At 32.7% G+C, this 20,162-nt stretch overlaps 2 protein-coding genes and 1 long non-coding RNA gene across 3 annotated transcripts in view; all 3 read right to left on the minus strand.

Moving 5' to 3' along the window:
- LOC131629382 (zinc finger CCCH domain-containing protein 64) overlaps positions 1 to 20,162 on the minus strand; it is a 99,069-nt gene that overhangs the window by 5,562 nt on the left and 73,345 nt on the right.
- On the minus strand, positions 4,811 to 7,405 carry LOC131629400 (uncharacterized). Its single transcript, XR_009292038.1, has 3 exons — positions 7,177 to 7,405; positions 6,992 to 7,087; positions 4,811 to 5,280 (listed from the first exon to the last, which is right to left on the minus strand). It is a non-coding gene; the product is annotated as an uncharacterized LOC131629400 (long non-coding RNA).
- On the minus strand, positions 10,858 to 19,495 carry LOC131629375 (beta-galactosidase-like). Its single transcript, XM_058900167.1, has 17 exons — positions 19,170 to 19,495; positions 18,982 to 19,077; positions 18,769 to 18,881; positions 18,618 to 18,684; positions 13,829 to 13,921; positions 13,599 to 13,742; positions 13,319 to 13,513; positions 13,132 to 13,219; positions 12,876 to 12,994; positions 12,645 to 12,809; positions 12,364 to 12,536; positions 12,142 to 12,251; positions 11,928 to 12,037; positions 11,744 to 11,854; positions 11,546 to 11,656; positions 11,251 to 11,456; positions 10,858 to 11,163 (listed from the first exon to the last, which is right to left on the minus strand). Exons 1-17 carry the CDS (start codon positions 19,329 to 19,331, stop codon positions 11,055 to 11,057), a joined length of 2,172 nt encoding a protein of 723 aa, XP_058756150.1. The 5' UTR covers positions 19,332 to 19,495; the 3' UTR covers positions 10,858 to 11,054.

Here is a 20,162-nt window from a genome sequence, read left to right on the forward strand (position 1 = left end):
TAGCGCGCTTAGCGGGCTGCACCGCGCTAAGCGCGGTCTGCGAAACTTTGTTTATTTGTTTATGGGCCAGATCACTTTTGAAGGGAGTGGGAGATATTTTAGAGAGAAACAAGAGCAATATACACTGTAGCAAATATAGAGTTGAAGATTGGAAGCCTTGATCGTCGATTAATCGCCATTTGATGCTTGTTGATCTTCATCCTTACCTTCTTGTGCAAGCTACCATTCTCATGGATAGCTAAACCACTTTTGTATCAAGTTAAGATGTAATCTTCCTAGCCTTTTGTATGTTTTTCTTGTGAATATATGTGTATGAACAAGTGATGATCAATATAGATGATTTAGTTTGTTTATTAAAGCTTTTCCTTTGGTATAAATGTTTGAGACATCAATGTTTGTATCTAGACCTAACTAATCATCTTTCAAACTATAAGTTGCAGACATGGATTTAGAGTTTGATGTTTACTAAGTATCGGTTCTTAAAACGTTATTTGTCTTGTTTGAACGGTGGAGAAATCGTCGGTTAAACAATACGGTAAATCTAACTATATCGTTGCGGACACGGACGATATAGGTGTCGATACGTAATTATATTGATCGTTAGCAAGTTCATAAGCATCTATTTATAAGGAAACATACAAATTTAGGTCGATGAAATCGAATCTTGATACATTTTCTTTAACTTAGAACTTTCATTAATTTACTCTTTGCTACTAAAAGAATTGAATGATCTTTTGCAAACCTAAAACTAAAGTAACATTAACTCAAGACAAAATAGGCTATAGAACGGCGGTGATATCGCAATAATCCCTGTGGATACGATATAAACGAAAAGTACACCACAATACTCTTTCAACAGTGCTGTCAAGCTTCAGAATCAGAAGCACTAATAATAGAATTTGATCCAAAATTTGTCTATTTGCTTTGACAAAATTCTATTTGCTCTGATACATTATTTTAGCCTATATGGCTCTGATACATATCATGTGTTCTAATATACATTTTATGTTCTGACTCGTTCATGCTGACTTTTGTCGTTTAGTTTTTGTTCTGTAACATTTCAGGATGTAGAGATGCTCTGATGATGCTCTGGTACATTCAACAATGTTCTGATACAAATCTAGCATGAAGTGATGTTGGTAGAAATTCAAAGCTCTGAAGCTATCCGAGGGAAGCAGAAATCAGAAGCTGTGAATGTTCTAAAGATCCAGAAAACTCAAGTTCTGAAGCTGTCCTAAATGGAAGCAGAAATCAGAAGCTGTGAATGTTCTGAAGATCAAAGAAATTCAAGTTCTGAAGCTGTCCTAGATGGAAGCAGGAATCAGAAGCTGGGAATGTTCTGAAGATCAAAGAAATTCAAGTTCTGAAGCTGTCCTAGATGGAAGCAGGAATCAGAAGCTATGAGTGTTCTAGGGATCTAAAGAAATTCAAGTTCTGAAGCTGTCCAATGGAAGCAGAAGTCAGAAGCTATGAATTCTCTGAAGACAGAAGCTTATGTGATCGTCTCTACCGAAATAATCAGGGAAGTCTTTTATTAAAGTTCTTCGAGTATTTATTTCAGGGGGAGATTATTTATCTCAGGGGGAGATTGTTAATCTCAGGGGGAGACATATTCACATGCTTATGCTATAGCTGTGTAATTTGTCTTTTGCCGTCTGCTCTTTCTGATCGCAAATTCATATCATTTATATATGTTTTTGTCATCATAAAAAAGGGGGAGATTGTTAGAACAAGATTTGTTCTGATCAATTATCTTAGTTTTGATGATAACAATAATATGAATTTTGCTTAAGATAATATGGTACTCTAATCCAATGCAATTTCCTTTTCAGGAAATATATATAGAGTATGCATAAATCAGCGCTCAGAAGCTTTGACTCAGAAGGTTCAGCATGCAACATCAGAACATGGTCTGGCAAGACATCAGAAGATGGTCGAAGCAGAATCAGAACATGGGTCTATGGAAGCATCAGAAGAACATGAGATCAGAAGCACTGAAGTTCTGATGGTATCACGCTCAGAAGCACTTCAAGGTCAGAAGATCAGAAGATGCTTTGCACCAAGCTGTTTGACTCTGATGATATTCAAACGTTGTATTTACAAACATCAGATCAGAAGAAAGTACAAGTGGCAGGCTACGCTGACTGACAAAAGGAACGTTAGAAGCTATTAAAGGCAACGTCAGTAGACACAGCGTGAACAAGGCTCGAGGTAGTTGACAAAAGCGTATAACATTAAATGCGATGCTGTACGGAACACGCAAAGCATTAAATGCGCTCAACGGTCATCTTCTCAAACGCCTATAAATATGAAGTTCTGATGAGAAGCAAGGAAAACGACTCTGAACCAAATTCTGTGAATATTAACTTGCTGAAACGCTGTTCAACTCAAAACTCAGAAACTTCATCTTCATCAAAGCTCACTACATTGCTTTTGTAATATCTTAGTGAGATTAAGCTTAAACTTTAAGAGAAATATCACTGTTGTGATTATAGCTTTTTAGAAGCATTGTAAAACTCTTATTTGATTACATTAAGTTGTAAGTAACTAGAGTGATCAAGTGTTGATCAGAATACTCTAGGAAGTCTTAGCTTGTGTCTAAGCAGTTGTAATTAGAGTGATCACGTGGTGGTCAGGATACTCTAAGAAAGTCTTAGCTTGTGTCTAAGCAGTTGTTCCTGGAGTGATCAGGTTGTGATCAGGATACTCTAGAAGACTTAGTTGCGGACTAAGTGGAAAACCATTGTAATCCGTGCGATTAGTGGATTAAATCCTCAGTTGAGGTAAATCATCTCTGCGGGGGTGGACTGGAGTAGTTTAGTTAACAACGAACCAGGATAAAAATAACTGTGCAATTTATTTTTATCTGTCAAGTTTTTAAAGCTACACTTATTCAAACCCCCCCTTTCTAAGTGTTTTTCTATCCTTCAATTTTGTGAGTGAAATAGTCCTTTTAAGGGCAAGTGATTGCAATACTAAAAAATAGGTAAGGGTGGCATGTTGATTTCTAATTACCGGTTTGGAGTTTGTGTGCAAAAAGGGTTGAAAAGTAGAAGAAAGGTATTTTTGGTTGGTTTATTGAAGGTGTGACTGTATATTGGGGGTGGGGAAAGATGGGTAGCATCTATGGTTGGGCTAGATCGTAATGTAGGAAAAGGTGGGGTGGGTGGCTGAGGGGATGGGTGATAACACTCTGTCATTACATAATATTCACGAGCATTTTCAATGTAATTGAGTTATATTTCAGCAAAATATGTACTAAAGTATAGAAGAAATAGAAAGAAAGTGAAGAAGTTGAAAAAACAAAGAAAAATCGAGAAATCGTGAAAAAATGCTAAGAAACGAGCATTTTCCAACTCAATTTAAATTATGACGTATGTCAAGTAATTTGATCAAATATAGTTTCGTAACTCGGATTGAGATGGGAATTTTTGAAAAATAAATCTAAAAAAGATACCTAGCCCATGTAATTCCTGCGGTCACGATACCTTTATCGTGGTTGCGATGGTACACAATTCTGACGTACTTTGATAGCTTTAAAAGGAAAATAAGTTTAAGAAATAAAAAAGTTAGAAAAGACTTGTGTATCTGTAAGTTGCCTTAGAATTTAGGAACTACTTCATTACTTTTATAAAACTCAGGTCACTAAGACAAACACAACTGGCGAGCTTTCGTATTTCCTCTCTTTCATTACTCTGAGGCGTTAAGATTCTTTTCCAGATGTATCGATCATGTAATCACTTCAATCTCGAGTCTTTTTTCTTGATGAGACTTAAAATGTTTTTCCAGTCGGGTCACCATAATTAGAGAGTTGAAAGCAATTGCCACCAACTTCAACCTCATAATTGTTGACGTTATCGTCATTAAAACTTTAGAGAGAATATTTTGTAGGATTATTAACTTTATATCTCATAGCACATAGGTCCACATGAGTTTGTTTTCTAGGCGAGGATGGGCGGTTCCCCTAGTGAGATAGGGTGGCTAGGGCATGTTTCACGTAAGTTTACATTGTTTAACAAGGAAGAAAATATGTGTGCTAAGCGCATAAGGGCAGTGCGCCTAGCAAAGACCTCGGATCGACACCTATAAATAGGGGTGCCAATTTCGTTCAAAGGGAGTTTTTGTGTGGATTCAAGGTAGTACAGAAAGAAAGTAGGTTCACCTTAAATCTCAAAAGGAGAAATTAAGAGAGGAATATTGATGGTAGAAGCGTTGCTCGAGGAATCCCTGCAGATGTTGTTCAAACTCTTTCTTCTAGGGTTTAATTGTAAAGCTACGACGAGTAAGCGTAGATAATTTTCTTTTACTACGGTTAGTTGTATTCATCATTATACTCATGTATTAATTACGAGGACATAAAATTTTATGTAATTCTACTTAAACTTTAATATTGATGATTCTTAGTTCTTTATGTTCACTACAACAAAAATGACTTCTGGCAACAACGAAAAACCGCGGCTTGAAGTGTAAAAACCGTAGCAGAAAGCTTTAGGAGACGGTTTTGCAGGCGTGGAATAAACGGCCGTTGCCTATTCCTTTAGAGTGCGGTTTTTGTATTTCTACCCACGCATTTAAAACACCGTAGCCTAAACATCAACAGTCCACGGTTTTGGTTGTACTTTTAGGCCGCGGTTTTTAAGTAGCAACACCACTTAACCGTCCCTAAAACATGAAAAGACTACGGTTATTAGTAAGCAACAGGTGAAAACCGTAGTTTAGTCTTTAATTTTATTTAAACAAACTGTACATAACCGTGCCTAAAAGTTAGGAATAGTCCACGGATTTTAATAAGCAACACATAAAAAGTGTTGCCTATAGATTGAAAAACAACTCACATATATTGGTATTTAATTTTAAATATATAATAAGTATTTAATTTCCTATTCATTTACATGGTCATACATTTGCTATGATATACCTTCACATTATTCTAATCAATTATTTGTCAATAGTATTAATTAAATGAGAATAAACAAATTTATAATTTGAAAATATATCAATATGAAGTATTAATAAGATGAAGTGTAATAAAAATATCTTCAAAATAAATCCATGTAATATAAAATATATACTTAGTTGGCTTAAGTAACTCCATAAAACAAAACATAATCGTCCATATTTGAATCAACGATCGTCTTCATCACATTCATTGTGTTAAGATTCACGATAATCATCATCGAGAGAATCGTCATCTTGATCATATTGAAGATCATCGTCTTCTTGATCATAATGAAGCTCATTGTCATCTTGGAGATCTTGAGGATCATCTATGTTTCTAATCTGTAAATATGAAGAAATTTTTGTATATATTAATATGAATCAGTCCATCTAAGACTGCAAATTTTATTAAATCTCATCAAACCTAAAATTTCAAAATCAATAAATTGTATAAAAAATAGTCAACACATGCAAAAAACCACAACTCATTCAAAAACTCATAGTAAATACAATAAAGTTCCAAAAGTTTTTTAAATTACTATTTGGCCTCCTAACATTCCGTATGACGGATCTTGATAATTGTTCCAAATATTTAAAGATTCACAAGTAAAACAAATTTCCAAACAATAGTCATATCAGTTAAAAGTTGCAAAAATTTGGGTACTTTCACTCTCAACCTTTTTAAATATAAACTGGTGCCTTTGTGTCTCTATTTGTAAATATGCAAGCATCAAGTTTTTACAACTAGATTCATATATATCTTGAAATTTTCTGCTTAAATTTAATTTAGCCATAGAACACACTAAATCTCAAAGATAAAGACATAATAAAGAGTGCACAAACTGTATTTTTTCAGGCCTAATTTTGACAAAAAGAATATAGATACACGCCACTGCATATATCATCCTAACAATATTAAATATAAATATATTAAATATTTTATTTGTTCCTTTTTCTAGATCAAATTCAGTTCTCAATTATACATATCTTTTTCTTTTATAAAGTAGCATTTCCTTTCTTAAAAAATATGATTCCTTCATTTTCCAGTTATATCATATCTATTATTTCTTTATGAGGTTATCATATTTGTTATTAATTAACAAGCTCAATAAATTTATTAGCCTGTTGCTGGGAAAAGAAAATACCTCTGAATAGTGAAAATTCACTAGAAAAATTGTATATGGAGCCAAATTATGAAAGGTGGACAAATGGGATAACTATATTAGCAAAGTACTTTGCTAAACTATGATGACTTGAACAAAATAACATATTTATCAACAACAACAAAGGATACACAATAACAAATTCATTGCACACTTCATAATTTATTTTACTAACAGATCCTTCTCAAAGTGGAGAACATGGACACGACCATTTATTTATTATTCCAACCAGAACCTACTATTAGGAAATGACTCACTTTTTTTTCATACTTCTAAAGGCTTAGGACTACACTTATTGCCCCAACCAATTATTCCACTCTCTAATGGACATCCAACACATTGATTATCCTCACAAAGCTCAAATTTCCAACATCTCTCTAGTAATTGAGACTCACTCTCATCAAAACCTCTATCAAAGAGAGTGTATGTTACTTTGCCAAATGAATTTACCTTTAGCATCAATTAAAACCATGTTACCATTCGAGAGTTACCTAAAGACAACAACACCTTTATTAGGAAAAGAGGGTTCTAAATGTATAGGCAATTACTTGGATATGACTATTGTCAGATACTACCTAAAATATTCTATCGGCAGAGACTAAAATATTCTCCCTGCAACCATTATTAAAACACAAAATTTTCTCCAAAGCAACCAAGTGTATTTCCATTATAATAAATTACAATTATCCATTCATCAAAACATTAGCCAAATCAATAATACAATTACAATTCAACTCAAGTATTTGGATATATGTGCAAGAGTCTCATCATAAAACATATGGAAACATCATATATTATTCTATCAAACAAATTAACGTGAATGTACAAAGTGACAATCACTTTTTCAATTCAAATTAACAGATTTTGTAAGTTAAAGCTAAGTAAAATACCTTATGACGGGAGACGATTATACTTGAATAAGCAACTCTGAAAGTGAGAACTAGAAAGGTTGGGGCTGAGAGTGAAAGTAAAATCCAGATCTGAAACTGAGAGAGAACACTTTAGCAAAAGAGTATGAACATTAGAGGTTGAATATTGCATATTATTATTCAGAAAATAAGAATGATAAACTTACATTTAAGAGGTAAGAGCAATATATGATATCACTTTTCTTCACAACTGGTTGTATAATGGGTGTTGTAGCCGTCGTCGGTGGCCGCCATGAAAGGGAGGAAGTAAGTTACAAAAGAAATTGCACTGGCCGGCGGCCGCCGTGAAAGGGGAGGGATGAGTAACATAGGAATCGCGCGCTCTCTGTACAGAGAAAGAAGAAACGGCGTTTAGGGTTTAATGAGAATCAATTTTAGGAACACTTTTTTAAGTTAAGTAAGTTTTGGAAAAAATACAAATAATTATTTTATAAATATATATGAGGATGCTAGCTTTTCAAGATGAGATATTTGGTTAAGCGGTGGCGAGATTACTTTTGAACGCTTAAAACCTGAGTTCGAATCCTGTGTAGTGCCTTTATATATAAAATATATTTTCTAAGTTTTATTAAACTGCAACTAATTAAAAAAAATTTAATTAAAACAAAAATAAACTTCTATAAGGACACGCCTTCGATCTCGTCTCAAACAATTTAATTCAAATTTTAAAAAACTTAAAAATAGCCACGAATCAGAACTGTAGCATAAAGAAATAAGCTACGGTTACACTATGCCAACCCTTATTAACCGTCGCCTATAGGGAAAAGAGAACGGTTAGGTTATGGCCGCACTTACGAAACCGTTGCAAAAAGTAAAAAGGGGATGGTTTTCAGCAAAATTTTAGAATAGCGTCAACGGGTTAAAAAGCGTAGCCTATTACACTATTAAGGGACGGTTTTTCAGCCGTTGCCTATTTTTTCGTTGCCTAAAGTCATTTTTGTTGTAGTGGTTTATTTTAAATTAGCTACCTAAAACATGTTTTTATGGTATAATATGGCATATGCGAATTACTAGTCATTACTAGATCCAATTCTCCATCTGTTGGATGCTAATGTATATAGATAAAGTTAAGTTTGATATATGCACAAATAACGATATCGGTGAAATGAAGCATTAATATCTACATTCATTGTTGAAACCAAATGTTGTTGTATTGGTTAACAGGGAGAGAGATCGTATATTAGGTAATGCAACTGATCTCAAGTTGTTGACTCAGAGATGAGCTGTAATGAGAGTAACAAACAAGAATATTAATAGTTGAGTATAAGAGCATATTACTAACCAATGATTATACATGAGGATAAGGATGATGAAATCTAACCCCAACAAGTTTCTCAATGTTAACACCGAAATCTCAATTTATTTTCTGTCATTAAATTTTCACAAACAAACAAACCTAAACGACCTTTTCCTTAGAATCATTGAAACTATTAAACAGTATTTAAAATATAATTAGTCTCTAACGATAAGATAATTTACATACTCACTTTTATGCTTCGACAAAGAGTCTTTCTTATTTTAGGAAGATAGAGTATTTGGTCATTATTATGATTTATCATGCCACATATAATTGCTATCTTACAAACACTTGGAAGAGTGTTTGAGTGAAAGTGACCGGGCTCTCAATTCTGGGGAAGCATATGTCAAAACTCACGGGTATTATTAAGAAAAATGCACTTAATTGAAATAGTTTATATGAGACCTTCGTGTACTATTGATTATTGAATTAGTGAATTTCCTTTTATTGGGTTGATGTTTTTTAGACGTAGGTGACATTGCACTAAACTAAGTTAACAATTATTTGTATTATTTATTTTATTTATTTGTTCGCCACTTATTTTAAATTATATTGTTTCACACATTGTCTCAAAATTGTATGTGATATCTGATCACTACTTCTATTGACTATTGAATTAGTGAATTTCCTTTCAATGGATTGATGCCTTCAAGACGTAGGTGACATTGCACCAAGCAGAATTAACAATTATGTGTTATTTATTTTGTTTATTTGTTCGTCACTCATTTTAAATAATATTGTCTCACACATTGTCTCAACATTGTATATGACATTTGATCACTACTTCTATTGACTATTGAATTAGTGAATTTTTTCATTGGGTTGATGTCTTCTGGACGTTGGTGACATTACACCGAACGGAATTAACAATTTTAATTATATTATTTATTTTGTTTATTTGTTCATCGCTCCTTCTAAATCATATTATCTCCCATGTTGTCTCAACATTATATGTGACATGATCAGAATAGACCAGAATTTCAGTAATACTACTTCTATTGATTCAGTAATAAATCATTTTAAATGAAAGATAGAATTTTCGGATTAATTCATCAAACTCTCTAAACCCTTTATTTATACTAGATCCATCATCCATGCATGTTTACAGTTTACTAAAAGAAATAACCATATTGGTAACCTTCTTGGATCCACTGTTGGTCACCTTAATTACTTTTTTGTACCTTAGAGTTCTTGCCTTCATAGGCAAGCCTAAGTCAAGCCACTTTAAATTCATTATTGATTAAATTAGGCTAAAGCTGGTGACTCGGAAAACTTTTCTATATTTCAATAAGTTGTTAAAGTAGTCATTCACACGGATAAATATGTTTCTAGTCTCTATAAAATATTAAATTTTATTTTTTTTCTATAAAAATAAATGATATGTTATGATTTCTACAAAATTAAAATTATTATGTATATTATTTTAGTCCTTACTGTAAAACTAACATGTATTTTTAAATGATTCTTTTGCAGATATGTTTAGAACGTTTTAAAAAATTTCTTAAAAAAAACTCAAAATTTATTTTTAAGTCGAGATTTTCATTATTATTATTATTTTTTGAAATTTAAAAAATTCAGATTTAATTCTTCACATTTTAAAAAACTCTAGAATTTGATAAATAAATATTTTACATAATTTTAAATATGTATAATTTTTTTTCATAAATTTAAAAATTAAAGGATAATTAAACCGTTTTTAAAATTTTAGAAAATAGTAGAGACTAAAATTCATAAAAGTTTTAGAAGAACCTTTCATGGAATGAAAAGTTTTTATGGACTAAAAATGCAGGGTTGCATATTTATAAAGACACCTGACAATTATGAAACACGGATACCCCGAATTTGACCCCGACATTGACACAAGATAAGGTAATAGTTTAAAAAAATGAATAAATTGAACGTAATCACAGATGTCGGTGTAAGTGTCAGATATCGACCCGGACACGCCTTTTTTCTGAGGTGTTGGGGCGTATTAACCCTTCATATAATTTTGATGCATAACCTTCTCATCTTGGCATGTATCTCAGATCAAGAACATTGAGAGATTGACTAGAAACTTTATATGGAGCAGTGATATCCTCAAAAAGAAACTTGTCATAGTTGCATGACAGAAATGCTGTTAAGATACATCTGATGGTGGCTTTTAAGCAATAGGTCTTCTACTTTGAGTGCGGCCTCTAATCTTCTGCAATGTTGGAACCTTTCAAACTATAAAATTCACTGGGCCAAATTCATTGGAAATATAGCTCTTAGAATTGATGGGCATATTAATATTCACCCATCTAAGGCACATATCTGCTAATTGAGGGATATTCAGAGATTACAAGACCAATCACTTAGGTAGCTTTTCCTTCAATTCAGGTGTTGGGAATTCCTTGTATGCTGAGCTCATGTGAAAGAATTAGCCCAATAAAGCTCTCAAATCTACATATATGCACACTAAAGGAAACATTTAATTCACACCACTTCCTCATATTACACATTATTAAGAATCTGTCACACACATTAAAAGACATATAATAGTGTAATGTACGTAATAATAAACATTTATTTTGACTATGTACACAACATATATACATCCAATTTCTTTTATCTACATTTGCTTTTGATTAACTGTTGAATGAATGAGTCTTTGTAATATGGGGTGTAAAATTCAACTTTACCAAACCTACAAAAATTGCTCAACTTTTATTTGATAAATTATTGCATCACATGATAATAGCTGCTTTAAGGTGTTCTTTTCACCAAAGATATTCCAGTAGGGTCACCTCCCAATTCTTCAAACACAACCAAATAGTTTACACTTGGGCTTAACCATGATCTAGGAACATGGTACCTGTCCGATTCCAACAACAATATTTCATGATATATACAAATTAAATCATTCACAATTGTAAAATTCTAATGTAGTAAAAACTCTTACCATTTTTGCGAGGGTTGTCCGCAATTCGTCCGACATTTTGTTTCTGTATAAGTGCCGACATAATAACAATCGCCACACTTACCACGAGTTATATATCCGGGCCAATGGCGTCCGATGTTCCGACCATTTATCCATACTTGACCTTTCCCCATAGTACTCATATCTAGAGCTAATGGATCATTTCCGGCTGGTGTCCTAAAAGTTGTCTAATGACAATATAGTACAAAATGATTCAAAATATTCCCTGAGGATCGTAGTGATTGACATAAAACATATGTTGAAATTTTAATCATACCTTGTACCATGTCAATGGTTTTCTTTTAGACAATAATGATCCTTGTACCCATTTTACTGAATTACTTCCACTAACAGTGTGAAGTTGTAAGGCTTCACCCTTGAGACCAATCTGCACCAACAACAAAATCAAATGAAATCTCTTAATGATTCATTATGCAATTATTTCTTCTACCAAGTGAAACATTAGGCAACAAACCTTGTAAGACCATTTCTGTCGAGACAAGTCTCTAGTCCCCTCGTTTAGACCCTTGAGTGTGACCGGACCTAACACCCCGGCATTCCATGTTTCAAAGTGCACGCCGACATTCTAAAATTAATCGAAAAAAAATTGAGAGAATAGAAATAGTTAAGATGTAACCAGATTTCAAATTGGAACTTACCGGAAGACCGACGGTAATACTAAGCAACGATATCTTGTTATTTCCAACATTTAGCTTAACATTCTTACTAAATGTCAGTTTCGGAAACTCCAATGATCCATACACAGTATCTGCATTCATGCATGACATGATATATATATAAGTAAAATTGTAGTTTGCTATAGTATGAAAGTAAATACCAAAAGAAAGAATATACTTTGCTAGTTGTATTAACCTGAAAGTTGACCATTGATAAAAACATGCAAAGCATGGCCTGCTGAATTTATTGTAAGAAGAGGAGATTGTCCATTCTTTATAAAACCTTCATTCTGATCAATGTTCACACTGAACACGCAACGATAATATTTAGTCGATGAAAAAATAGTGTAAACTACAAACAAAATTATAAAGAAGAAGAAGAAGAAGAAGAAGATAATTCCAGTTGAAAGAAACTTACTCGGTCATATACCACAAATAATCGGTAGAATCTCGTGTGACATTAACCTGTTCCCGTAATGCATATGCTGTGAAAGTATCCTTAACAGTGGAATACGATGGTTCTTCATTATATGACTGCCAAGAAAATGCACTATTTGTAGAGATCATCTTCATTGGAGATTGAATACCAACCTGTACAAATTTGCTCAAAATTTTCATACAAGTTTGGTTTAAGACAAATCATTAACGGTTCGCTTTAGTTTTACCAAGAACAGCCTACAACAAGAAGTATTAACTTACCTTTGCAGTGTTGAAAGCTGCAGTTTTGCAGTCAGGAAGAATGGTAATAGACCATGGTGGTAGTTCATAGTCTCCATTTCCAAATTTAATTGTTGCAGAAGATTTGGTATCATAATTTCCAAGGAAAGCAACACAATCACCAGCTTTTGGTTTGAAAACATGTACCTAACATAATATTAACAAAAGTAAGGAAATAATTTAACAAAACTAAAACTAGTTTATAGTATTTACCTCCAAATTTTTTCCAGGCCAATATACTGTGGAATCAGCTGACAGTAAAACTGGTTCACATTGCTTAATTACTTTGTGCAAATATTTCAAATGTCCCCATTTTGGTTCGTTCACAAGTCCTGATTAGAAATTAAGGACATACTGATAAGCCGATTCAGGATTCAAATCTCACTCCTAACATAATACTAACAATTTTATCGAAAAAAACTTGAGTATAGTGTAAAAACATATCTGACACAAGTTGAGTAGAACATACCGAATTCATCGATGGGAGCATCAAAGTCATAACTTGTGGCAATGAAGGGTCCACCAGAAGTTCGATCAAAGTTAGTTCCTCCATGATACTAAATACACAAAAATTGACACATTACACCGATTAAATTTAGAATTTACAGGGAATGAAAGGAATACATAATTCAGAACTGTAATTATTTTATAATTACCATATAGTAGTTAACAAATGTGCCACCATTTTGTACAAATCTTACAACAGAAAATGCCACGTCTTCTGCTGATCTACGTGGAACTCCACCACCAAACTCTGTGTACCAACCAGTCCAATTCTCTGTCCACATTTTGGGTTTATTGTTGTTGTTTGGCTTGAAGTTTTCACAGTAGTAACCATTGCAAGTATCAATCTATTTCACAATATAAAAACAAATTAGACACAAAATGATACTCAATTCACTTTTCAGATTCATTGAATAACGAAGAAAGGTTTACGATAGGATCAGGAGCATCTTCTTGCTTGCACATAATCCAGGGGACGCCAGTGTTTAAACTAAGAGCCATTTGAGAAAACCATTTGGTGTAAGCTTTTCCAGGTGCACCAATTTCCCACTCCACTGGTCCATACTCATTTTCAATCTATCATCATATTCAATTAGGATCATAACTTTAAACTTTGTAGCAATAATATGAATAGAAATAATATTGAAATCACATTAACTTGCCTGAGAAAGAATGATTGGACCTCCCTGCGTTTGAAACAATTTCTCGGCCTTCATCATGTCAACGATCTTAGTAGTAAATTTTTGCATTTCTGCCTACATCATCCCAAAATTATTTGCACACTTAGAAAACAGACAAAAAAATCATAATTAAATTAAATTCTCTATCTGCAACCCAATGAGTGTTAAAATTATTTGTTTCTTTGATTTCCACGAAATGAGTGAATCCCCGGAACACTCAGTAGGAAAATTACCGAATTTCTAATGTCAGAGCAAAAGGCCTGGTCTGAGTTTCTAAAGACCTTAAGTTGCATCTTACACATGATAATGCAAATACAATCCTTGAGATGAGAAGTGTTTGGTTAAATCATAGTGGACATCTACCAACATATTAGGAAAGTAATAATGGTTATTAGTGACTGTATATGGCTGTTAGTGGCAGTTAGAGAGTGTTACAAATGTAACTTGCAACACAAGTAAAGTGTTACAGATTTTTGTTTTAGTTTAGTTAGTTGGTACTTTCTTAACCAGTTATATAGTTCTCTGACTCTCTCATTGCATGTGAATTATAATTTCATTCTAATAATACTTCTCTCTCATTTACTCTTAATTCTCTCTTAATTTTCTAAATTTACAAGTAACTTAGAACCCAAAGTTATTAAATAAATTGGTATTTAGAGCACCGGTTCGATCCTCAATATCCATTCATGACAAATGAAAATACAACCTCCAATCACTTCACAACCCATCTCTACCAGTTTTCAAGGAAGAAAATGATGATAAATGGTGTGTGTTGATGAAAGTAATATTCAAAATTCAAGATGTGCTCAAAATCGTGAATGATGGTTAATTAACATTAGTAGAAAATGCTACTGAGACGCAAATAGATAATCGTTGTGAAATGATTAAGAAATATGGGATATGTGTGTTCTTGATTCATTATTGTGTGGATTCAAATGTCTCCAAGAAGATCAGTGAACAAAAAACGACCAAAGGTGCATGAGGTGCTCTCAAAAAGTTGTATGGTGAAGATGAGAAATTAAAGAAAGTCAAGATGCTATCCTTGATGAAACAATATGTGAATCTACAGATGAATTTTTGTGAAGAAATTGTCGAGTTCTTCTCAATTGGTGGTTTATACCAAACAAATAAAATCGTGTGGAGAGATTTCTGAACTGTAGAAAGTGGAGAAGGTTCTAAGAGCTCTTCCTGTCAACTTTGATCACATTGTTGTGACCATTTAGGAGTTCAAATATTTTCTTGAAATGAATCTTGAAGAATGGTAAGCAACTCTTGAAGATCATGAGTTGAGGATGAAACCTATGAAGCACAGACTCCGACACGGACACCGGGACACGACACGACACGGACACTCCGACACCGATAATGTTGAAAACATAGGACACCGACACCGCTACATATAAGCTAATATTTGAGTTTCATTTATCCATGTATTGATCAAAATTAATGTCTGAAATTTTTTATTGATAACATTGTTTCAATACATGTTTTACTCTTTTAGATGTGTGTGAGATTTGTCCAAAAAATATATAAATGTGTGTTGAAGCAAAGAAATAAAACAAATTTTTGTTTGAAATATTTGTCTGAGTTGTCGGAAATATGTGGTATGAGTGTCATACGAGTGTCGGACACTCATTAAAAGAGTGTCGAAGCAAAGAAAAAAATCATTTGTTTTGGGGACACTTGTCTGACTTTTCCGACACTTGTTTGACTTTCCCGACACGTGTCGTACGGGTGTCATACAAGTGTCGGACACCGACGCGTGTTGGACACCGCGACACGCCTACTCCTAGAGGTGTCCGTGCTTCATAGGATGAAACACAAATTTAGAGAAGGTGCCTGAACAAGTTTTGCAGTCCAAATTCATCTTCTAAAAAATGAAAGAAGAATTCTCAAAGAATAACAAAGGGAAAGAAAATGGAAGAAGAAGTGGGTGAAAGTGATGTGCAGGCAAAAATTCAAGAAGCCATGGTGAGACAGCCAAGAATTGTGTTCCTCGCTATCAAAAATTAAAAAAAAAAAGAAGGTGGAAATGAATGAAGTATAATGCTATTGTTTCCAAAATCTTGGACACTATGCCAGTGGTTGTTACTTCAATAAAGAATCGAAGGAGAATAATAAGGATGTAGCACAATTTTCTCATGCTAGAAGTAGTAACTCAAAAGAGGTCACTTTGATGGTTGTTACATAGTTATCTCAAGACAAAAACAATGTTTGGTACCTACGGCGTTCAACAATCATATGAGTGAAAATAAAAATTGGTTCACCATGCTCAATGATTCAGTGAGGAGGTCCAATAGATTTGCAGATAATATCATGGTCATATCAGAAGGAATGGGGAACATTCTTGTTAAGAAGGATGGACAAGAAGCTATCATGTGTGAAATATTATATGTGCCTTCTATGGAAATCAATTTCATCAACTTGGGTCAATTACTTTACAAAGACTACACAATGAGGCTAGAAGATAAATAACTCAAGGTGTGTCATGGAAGTTCCAAGTTAATCTTAAAAGATCCCTTGCCAACCAATAGAACATTCAAGGTTATGATAAATATGATAGACCATCAATGTCTTGCATTAACCATAGTCAGAGATCAAAATTGAACTTGGCACAAGAATTTTGGTCATTTCAATTTTAGGAGTCTCAGATTGATGCACATAAAGAAGATGGTGTATAACATTCCCTATATCGCAATGCTAAAACAACTACTTAAGGAGTGTTGAATTACCAAGTAAACAACAAGGTCATTTAAACACGTATTTCCAATGAAGTCACACCAGAAACTAGAGATATTGCATTTAGATGTGTGTGGTCCCTTTTGAGTGAACTCACTAGGACATAATTGCTATTTTTTAACCTTCATAAATGAACTCACTGGGTATATTGTCTACATCATCAATAGATGGCCAACAATGAAGTTTCATAACAAGACTTCTTATGAAGTTTTGTGTTTCCTGAAACTAAGTGTTGGACACTTCAAGGTTTTTTGCTCATTGTGTTATAGACATATGTACCTAATCAATTCACAAGGAAGTTTGATGATAGAGGCTAAGCCATGATTTTGGCTAACTATCATTCCTCTAATGCCTATAAGTTGTTCTCACCAATTAAGAACAAGGTAGTGATTATTAGGGATGTAGAATTTGATGAACCGACACAACCTCAGGAGGTGTGAAAATCAACAAGATCTAGAACTCAATCATTCAAACTCAATGATTATGAAAGGTTTCCAGATCAAGCTATAAGAGAAAATGATGACCCAATTAAAGAGGCCATAATGGCTGATTCAGAGTTAATAGATCATATTCCAGCCATGAAAGATGGGAAATGGAAAAATGCAATGAATGAAGAGATCAAGGCTATTGAAAGAAAAAAAACTAGGGAACTGGTTCATCATTCAGGAAAGAAGAAAATATATGTCACATGGGCTTACAAGCTAAAGTTGAAACCAAATGATGAAATTGCCAAGTATAAGGTAAGATTGGAAGAATTTAACTTGTCACCCCCAAAATTATACCTGACACCCCCTCCAAAATCTATGCTTTTACCATTATACCCTTGCTTAAAGTCACTATTTTTCAAAAAATATACGTTTTTATCGGAAATTTCGAAAATACCGGATTTTTAAAAATTTCCGTAAGTTTTTACCAGAAAATTCAATAAATACCAGAAATTTTGAAAAAATTACCGGTATTTTTTGAAAAAAAAAAAATTTGTGATACCATAAATTTGAAATTTTTGGTATGTACCGGAAATTTCAAATTAACTAAAATTTCCGGTATGATGTACCAAAATTTTTCTTATAACTGAAATTTCCAGTATTTTTTGAAAAAACAAAAACTGTGATACCATAAATTTGAAATTTCTGGTATGTATCAGAAATTTCAAATTAACTAAAATTTTCGGTATGATGTACCAGAAATTTCCTTATAATTGAAATTTCCGGTATTTTTTGCAACAAAAAAAACTGTGATACCATAAATTTGAAATTTCTTGTATGTACCGGAAATTTCAAATTTATGGTATACAAGAAATTATTTGTATCTCAACAACGGTAAAATTAGATTAAAAAAATATGGGGGGTGACAGATAAAAAAAATGGGGTGGCAAGTTAATTTCTCTAAGATTGATGGTAAAAGGCTTTCTTCAAAAGCCTGGCATTGATTTCATTGATATATATGCATAGTTTCTAGACTTGAAACCATAATACTAGTTGTAGCCATTGCAATATATAAAGGTTGAAAGATGCACCAATTTGATGTAAATTCAACCTTCTTCAATGGACCTCTAGAATAAGATGTTAATTTGAAACAACCACCTTGTTTTTAGGAGAAAGGTCCATAGAAGATGGTTTACATGTTGAGAAAAGCACCTAGGGCTGAGAACAAGAGGATGAATAGTTTCTTAATTAAGTTAGGTTTTAACAAATGCACATCAAAATATAGAGTATTTGTGAAAGGCTCAAGTAAACAAGTTAAATCATCTTATGTCTTTTTGTGGATGATCTATTAGTCAGAGATTCTAATGAAGATGAATTGGAAAAGTTCAAAACAATCATGAAGACTGACTTATTATATTCCTTCACTTTTATCGAGTTATAAACCCAAGTAATAAGATGTAATGTGTAGGAGACAAATTCAAATTTTATTTCATACCCTTGATAAAAGAGACCAGAGATAATAATAATAATAATAATAATAATAATAATAATAATAATAATAATAATAATAATAATAATAATAATAATAATAAATAAAAAATTCAAACCTTGAAAGGCTCGTTGTCAGTTCTGAATGCAATTCCTGGAACATACTTAAGCCAAACTGGAAATCCCCTGTACACCAAATGTAAGCATTATTCTTCATTTTAATAACAATATTATGCTAATCATATATAGAGAATTATAAGAATTGATTACCCTAAGTTCCATTCAGCACATGCGTAGGGACCAATCCGAAGATGAAAATAAAGGCCAGCTTGTTGCACCAGCTTGATGAACTTAACCAAATCATACCTATCCTCAAAATAATACTATATATTTTGTACATCAAAAATACATAAATTAGCCTTCTAATTAATAACATTTTAACAAAATTAAATTATTTTTTCGTAATAAAAACATTTGAGTTACCTTGCCAGGAGAAGGCTCATGTCCATTCCAAAACACATAAGACTGTATAACATCTAACCCTCCATCTTTAGCCTTTTGAATAAGCTCTGGCCACATCTGAAATTTATCCAAATGCATTTCACAATTTCAGATAAATAAAACTTGTTTAATTAATGAACCATATAATATAATGTAATATAATATATTACCTGAGGTGTACTTCTTGGATAATGAATGGATCCAGAAAACAAAATCTTTCTCTGTCCATTAACAAGAATGGCCTTGTTATCATAACTCACAGAGGCATTGACTGAACAAACCCAAAGAAATAATAGTAATGCAAAGAATTTTATCCTAATTAAATTCTCCATTGGAACTCTCTATGATTTAAGTATGGTAGTTGAGGTGTGTGTATGGTGTGTTTATGTCTAGAACTTGTTTATTTATAATAATCAAAGTACTCAGCTATAGAGTTTGGAACTTTTTTTTTTCTTCCATGGCATTGACCCTATTGAGAATCAAAAGAAAATAAACCATTGCGGTGGCCTTTTGGTAATTGCATCTTTATTTCCTTTCTTATGATGGTTATTATTATACATTTAAGACAAGAAATGCGGAGGATCGTAGATATGTTCTTCAAAAGCGGGTGGATTTTAGTGCCATACACAAATGTGACTATGATCATGTTGATTTCATAATAAATAATAATAAGGGTTGACGAAAATATTTTTTTATATAAATCGGATATTCTTAAGACAAAAGATATTTAAAAGAGATTCTTGTCATCTCAATCAAGTGCTCTTAGATAGAATAAAAATAATTTTTAAAGGAGAAAAATTGATACAATTTTTTTTTTAGCATAACATTTTATTTATTCAAATTTATATTCATAATATTATATTCTGTGCTACAAATTTTTGGGCAAGAATTTTTCTAATATGATGCAAAATACATTCGAAATATCATTGATTGATAAATTTTGATACTTCCTTTGTCTACAAATTCATCAAACAAAAGATATATAAATCAAGATTATTATTGCAAATAACTCTTAAAGATTTGAAATGAAAAATGCAAAAGAAATATCAACTCCCATGAACACATCATATTATTAAGTTAACGATGAGGGAGGCAAGTTAGTATAAGGAAGAAAATATTGAGGTATGGTCGATTCTCTTCTCTATCTTACTGCTTATTATCGT

This window comes from Vicia villosa, linkage group LG1 (assembly GCF_029867415.1).
Source record: "Vicia villosa cultivar HV-30 ecotype Madison, WI linkage group LG1, Vvil1.0, whole genome shotgun sequence".
NCBI lineage: Eukaryota > Viridiplantae > Streptophyta > Magnoliopsida > Fabales > Fabaceae > Vicia > Vicia villosa.

What these genes read in the sequence shown, in the direction of transcription:
- LOC131629375 (XM_058900167.1), bottom strand. Translation starts at nt 19,331, where the DNA reads ATGGAGAATTTAATTAGGATAAAATTCTTTGCATTACTATTATTTCTT. An exon ending in GTCCAATCATTCTTTCTCAG is followed by an intron (nt 13,743 to 13,828) that starts GCAAGTTAATGT and finishes ATATGATGATAG; the next exon opens with ATTGAAAATGAGTATGGACC. An exon ending in TATCAATGGTCAACTTTCAG is followed by an intron (nt 12,038 to 12,141) that starts GTTAATACAACT and finishes GCATGAATGCAG; the next exon opens with ATACTGTGTATGGATCATTG.